The sequence below is a fragment of the Carya illinoinensis genome, chromosome 2 (genome assembly GCF_018687715.1).
Source record: "Carya illinoinensis cultivar Pawnee chromosome 2, C.illinoinensisPawnee_v1, whole genome shotgun sequence".
NCBI classification, from domain to species: Eukaryota; Viridiplantae; Streptophyta; class Magnoliopsida; order Fagales; family Juglandaceae; genus Carya; species Carya illinoinensis.
Window position 1 is genome coordinate 28,936,091 of NC_056753.1, and position 6,690 is coordinate 28,942,780.

At 31.6% G+C, this 6,690-nt stretch overlaps 1 protein-coding gene across 1 annotated transcript; it reads left to right on the forward strand.

The window, feature by feature from the left end:
* Positions 1-1,574: 1,574 nt before the first annotated feature.
* LOC122295040 (uncharacterized protein At4g14450, chloroplastic-like) lies at positions 1,575-2,169 on the forward strand. The gene has a single exon (XM_043104054.1). The coding sequence runs from the start codon at positions 1,629-1,631 to the stop codon at positions 1,944-1,946; it is 318 nt and encodes a 105-aa protein (XP_042959988.1). The 5' UTR covers positions 1,575-1,628; the 3' UTR covers positions 1,947-2,169.
* Positions 2,170-6,690: the final 4,521 nt, after the last annotated feature.

Here is a 6,690-nt window from a genome sequence, read left to right on the forward strand (position 1 = left end):
CTGTTGGATACAGGTGGGCTTCACCACCTGATCCAGACCGCGTTAACTACGTAGGTTTTTTATTTCTTTATTTTTAGGATAATGTTAACTTCATAGGTTTGTTCAATAATCGGCAATACAAAGCTGGTTACTTGTAACGTCGGTTAGATCTTAGGGAAAAGAGGGTGGGTCAAAGCACCGCGCCAACAATTTTTGGTGGGGTCCGTTAAAGTAACCGTCAAAATCGCATCCAACTCCTTTGTTGACCTTATTATATTCTATTTGTTATTTTATTTTATTTAAAAAAATATTTTAATCCTCGATTGATTACATAAAAAATAATTTTATAAAAAGATATGTTTGATGTGATTTATTATATATAAAATTATTTTTATTATAAAATAAATTTAACAAATAAAATAACGTTAATTTATAAGATTATTTTATGAATATAACATTATTCTTTTATTTATAGTAAGATTAATAAATTTGAATAATAAGATTAAAATAATATAATTAGTATTGATTATATTAATATAGTATAAGTAATGCCTAAATTAATTAAAATTTTATATTATATTAATTTTATATTATATAAGATTGAAATTTTATATTATATTAGTTACAAATTTAGCATATGATTTATATAATATAATAAATATATATATTGGTTTGATTCAATTCAAATTGAAAATATGAAAATCAATACCGAAGGATCAGTTTGAATTCTTAAGAATCAATAATAGATTGGACCCGTTATGAACGGAATCGAAACCACCCAATCAGATCTGGCTCAACTATTTTTTTCAAATTTTTTTTTGAGTCATAGTGTGTAGCACGAGAGATGTCATCGATGACCAGATTTGGATAAAAAATTGACTTTCAATTCATTTAATTTAATTATTATAATTTTTTAAAAATTTTTATATAAAATATAATAAATAATTTAATATTTTTTAAATTCTAAAACAATAATAATAATAATAAATTATAATATTTTATTTAACTTTTATCTTAATTCATCGTAACTTTTTTTTCATATATTTTTTATACTCTTAAATATATATTTTTAAAAAATTCACAATATTATTAAAACGTATTTTTTTAATCATTAAATAAAAAAATTAATGTCTCGAGACATTATTGATTTTTTTTTAGTGGTGTTACTCTATTGTCCAATGGTGAATGTCGCTTTTTTATTTTTATATATTTTTAACATATTTAAATATTTTTTAAAAAAATATCAATATAATAATATTTACTTTTTTAACTATTAAGTTAAAAAAATACATTTTTAATTATTAAATAAAAATAAAAAAATTTAATATACATGAGTCATTCAAGAGATACATTAGTATTTTTATTATTGTTATTATTATTTTTTACATCCAGCCACTCGGGTTGAAATATCGGCTGGAAAGTGGGAACTATCGGCTGGAAAGCGGAGCGCCAAGCTCCACTCATCAAATATAACAATATATTAATCCATTTGACTCTTTGTGGACCCCACAAATACAACGTGTGTGAACTGTGAAGTGCTTCTCCCCATCCCGGCCTATATATACATGATTACATCCACCTCTCTACCACAAACGAGATCTGCAAAACCACAAAGACAAGAGGAAATTGATTACTCACCTCGAACATCCATGGCCGACTCACTTAGAAGTAAATCCTGCATCCAGGGGAACAGGCGGCAGACCAGCCGGCTGCAACAGCGCGCCCCGGCGTCCTTGCAAATCGGCGCTCCCTCTTCCAATTGGAACCTGGCCATTCCGCTCCTGTCCCCTCTCGACTCTTCGCCGACGTCTTCGAAGTTGGTGACCGATCGGACGGTGGATATGAATTCCAGAGAGGAGTCGAGGCAGCAGGGCGCGGAGCCGGAGAAGGTGGTGCTCAAGAAGTGGCAGCACCCGCCCTTCGGCTACGATCCTGCTCCGAGGGTCCGACCCTTTGTGCCCGTATAGCTGGAATATGTTATATGGACTCTCTTTGGTCCTAAAAAAAAAATAGGAAAATTAATATTGCATGATTGACAAATAGTATTTACATCTTACGTACGTACGGTATGTGCTGTGAAAGCTTTTTCTTTTTTTTTTTTTGTTTGTGGTTTTATCGATCAACATGACATGTGGTTGTACAAATACTATACTAAATAGAAATTAATGTAATTTAGCTGACCAGGCAAAATTCTCTGTTTTCGTGGGTATTGTTAATTTAGTTTCAACCCACTTTTTAAAGGATGATATTATTGTGAAATGGCACCATGTAATTAAATTGGGGTTAATTGGTTATAATTGTGAAATGACAGCATGAAATGCCAACGATTGATACAAGTATAATATGATACAAAATCCAGTTACAAAACCCTTCATACGTGCTCTTGTCGCCATGACATTTTACGAGTTGAAATAAAAGAAAATGTATTTGAATTATAATCTGTTTCTTTTAAGTAAAAGAAAATGATCAAAGATGTTTCAAATAAAACGAGTTCTCAGCACCACGTGATATAATTTAATTTTGAATATAAATTTTAAATATTATAAATAAAATTTTAGTGATTAAATGATATGTTCTACGTACTGAATTGATAATAGAATAATTCTTTTTTTAATAAAGAAAATTGTCATAATTTATTTATCAAGAAACTTACATCTAGAGGGATGTACAAAAAGGGGCCAAACTAGCCATGATCGACATAGATCTGCTGCAAGAGGCCGGAACGATATCGTTTCAAAATTATATCTCATTCTTCCCGCAACCTTTCTTCTCCGATTCACTTCTCAGTCTTTCTCCTTCAGATGAAGCTTGTCGCTAGGGAGATTAAGAACCGCTGGAGTTATACGGCTTGTTTTTCTCTTCCCTATCGATCGGTTATAGTCGATTACTCCTCCCTATTTTCTCTCATTGGTGAGTGTTCGGTTTTTCCTAAAAACCACGTCGAATAGGTTGATTTTCATTGTTACAAAATCCAGTTACAAAACCCCTCATATGACATTTGACAAGTTGAAATATATCCCAAATCATTTAATGTATTTGAATTATAATCTTTTTCTTTTAAGTGAAAGAAAATGATCAAAGATGTTTCAAATTTTTTGAATTTAACTAAATTTCATGTTGTTAAAGGAAAATAAAACAACAAGTTTTCAGCACCGCGTGACATAATTTAATTTTGAATATAAATTTTAAATATTATAAATAAAATTTTAGTATTTAAATAATGTGTTTTACATACCGAATTGCTAATATAATAATTCTTTTTTTTTTTTAATAAAAGAAACTATCATCATTTATTTATCAAGAAACTTATATCTATGGGTGTACAAAAAGGGGCCAAACTAACTATGATCGACACAGATTTGCTGCATGAGGTTGGAATCGGCCGATGCCATATACCATTATTTTTTTAAAATTATACATATCTTAAACGATTTCGTTCCACTTAAGTTTATGTAGAATGACGTCGTTTTATCCTTAAAGTATGAAAAAAATAAGTAAAACGATGCCATTTAATTTGAAACCTAACCGCATCGTTTCAAAATTATATCTCCTTCTTCCCGCAACCTTTCTTCTGCGATTCACTTCACAGTTTCTCTCTCTCTCTCTCTCTCTCTCTCTCTCTCTCTCATAGATGAAGCTTGCCGCCAAGGGGATTAAGAACCGCCGGAGTTGGTACGACCTGTTTTTCTCTTTCTTATCAACCGGTTATAGTCGCTTGCTTCTCCCTATTTTCTCTCATTGGTGGGTGTTCAGTTTTGCCTAAAAATTAGGCTGAAGGGGTCAATTTTCACTGTTGCTTACATCCATGACCGGATATATTATGTGATGTTTACATATCAAATATGACATCACAAATTAAAATAATGCATTTGGAGATTCACTAATATACTATTTTCTTTTGTGACTGATCTGGTCTTCACTACTGCTGATATTCTCTACAAACAAACGACCAAGAGACAACACTTTCTACCTAAACATAGACTCAATCTCACCATTCACAGAATGAGATGACTCAACCTCTATATGCAAAAGTCTGAGAGACGAACTTTTTTTTAAAAAAATTAATAATAAGGAAACCAATAAGATAGATGCAAAAAATGATGGATTACTGTTTATACCAACTTCGATAAATTTAAGAAATTGTGACGGCGCGTGAAGGCACCATGCTTATATCTTTTCAGCCATAAATGTCAGATCTGAAAATCTGGTGGTGGCAAATTCAGTAATCTGATGAGTATGATGAGAAGAGCTATTGGAAGGGATGGTGCGTGAGAATCACGGGCAAATGTGAGAGGTGCGTGAGGACAACGCGCAGATGAGAGAGGTGCGTGAGGACCACACTTGGTAATTTTTGCAAAAATGCAACTTTCCTTTTAATGATTTGCGGTTTGGGAGTCTACTTGTATCGCACGTGTCTCTTGAGAGTTATCAGAAAGTTGTAGATCTATCTTTTTTGCTTTTAAAGGAAGCAAAATATGACTAAACAAAAATAACTACCTTGATAGACAATGTGGATAGATGGAGGGAGGAGGGAAAGGAGAGCGAGAAGCAGGGGTAAGCCAAGCTAGTGCATGTATTCTTAATAATAAGTTGTGCATGAACCAACTATTACTTAACAAAAATGATTTGTACAATTTTAAAGTGTGGAAAACTTCAAATCCGGCACATATATATAAAAAAAAACATATAAAAATCTTATTTTTTAATGTGTACCATTTTTTTCAAAAAAATTACGCGATACTTATACACTTCAAATATCATTTCTCATCTATCATCCCCCCATATATCAACGAGTGACTATGGGTCCATAAAATCAAATCTGAATGGTCGTACTCAGATAAACTGATAAGCTAATTGAAAAGGGCAAGAATCCAACGTGTTATGCAAAAAAAAAAAAAAAAAGATTAGTTCAATCTTGTGGATGGGATACTCTCTAATCAACCAATGTATTGGAACAAGTTAAAAAAGAACAAAGTTTCTTCTCTCCATCTTGAAACGTATAGAAAAAGAAAAAAAAGCTGAGTGTTAGGACTTAGGAGAATCTCGATGCTCTGTTTTTTTTGTTCCAAGTTTATACAACCAGCCAATTTGGTACGAGAGCTATGTCAGCCCATTAAAAAGGAATAATAAAAGTTTGGAGTTCTCTACTAAGAAATAACCATGCTTCAATCAAGAGCTGGCAAATGGAACACCCATATAGGAAGTAGTACTTCAGAATCTTAGAGACAGTTGGTCCGAACAAATCTTCGAGATGTGTAGACCTTATTTCAATTTACACCGTTGGTGTGACAAAAGGACGTAAGTTGTTCGGTTGTTCATGTTGACAAAATAATACAAATCCATAAGATTTTTTTTAAAAAAATTAATAATAATAGGGGGGCAATCAAAATGATATGATTCTGAATCAACGGGGAATAAATCCTATGATCACACCATTCATGTTCTACATTGAATGGCCTTAAAGTCTTTTAACATATTCCCGAAACTCGACAAGATGGTCAAATATTCTTCATGGAGTGTGTTTCTTCTCTAAGTAGGAGAGGCCAAAATTGAGTGAACAAAAGGTGCATAGAATATGCATAAAATCGCTGTCACGTTGTTGTTTTTTTTGACCAACTTTTGTTTGTGTCATGTGTGATTGGTGATGAGGAAAGCTAGGAGAAGAATATTAGGTTATCAATCTTTATCATCATCTCCAACCAATGATGTCACTCGTGCGTGAGTAGATCAGATCGTCTGCCAGCACAGATGGATATAAAAGCGCAGTGGTTTTAACTTTTATTCTCTCCTGTTTCTTTTTTTCTTTTTTTTTTCCATTCATTTTCCAACCACTTTGAATTTTGATGCGTCATTCATCTTTAGAAACTAAGCAAAGAAAAGACAATTTTCGCATTGGTGTTCAAACCAAATGAAAAACATGGACCGACGTTATTTCTGACTATTTGGACAAGACCTAGAAGGTTAATGTATAATCTTGGACTAGGCTTCTTGAAACAACAGGAAGTTCCCTGTACGTGAATAATAAGGCTTAACTCGAAGGTATATGAAGCTCAACAAGAGAATAATAGGCCTTTTCCCCCCCAAAAAAAGAGAAGAAGATGAGAATAGTAGGCTAACGAGTCAACGTTCTTCTTGTTTCCTTTAAAATTAGTATAATTTATTTAATAGAAGTGCTCTAGATATACAAATAGATTTCATAAAAATAAAATTATAAATTGACGTAGATTGATATGGTACTTTTGATCAATATTTTTCAGATTTTAATATGTATTGTTTATTAATTGTGTCTTAATGGATTAACTCGTTTTGACTTAAATTTATTTATATTGATCTCAAATATCTTAATTTTAGATTATATTTGCGTTGGACTTATGTATCGTGTCACATGTTACTACTTTTAATGAACATATAATATTTTAATAGAAAATTCTTAGTATTACTTGGAGCATCATTTGGAATGTAAATGACAATCATGAATTGTTGAAAAGATTTATTAGTGTGACAATTTTATTGTGCACAATATTGCTGGATGGGCTCCTATTAACGATGTTATCTATAAGAGTAAAAATGATGAAATTTATTTAATATCAAAATATTTTTCTTCCATCTTAAGATTTAAAAATAAAAAATAAGTAATTTTTTTATTATTAAAAAAAAAATTGCTTAAAGCCGGGCCTATCTCTATTTATTTTGTTAATTGACAACTTGGGC

Coding starts and splice junctions, on each gene's coding strand:
- LOC122295040 (XM_043104054.1), top strand. CDS start 1,629: ATGGCCGACTCACTTAGAAGTAAATCCTGCATCCAGGGGAACAGGCGG.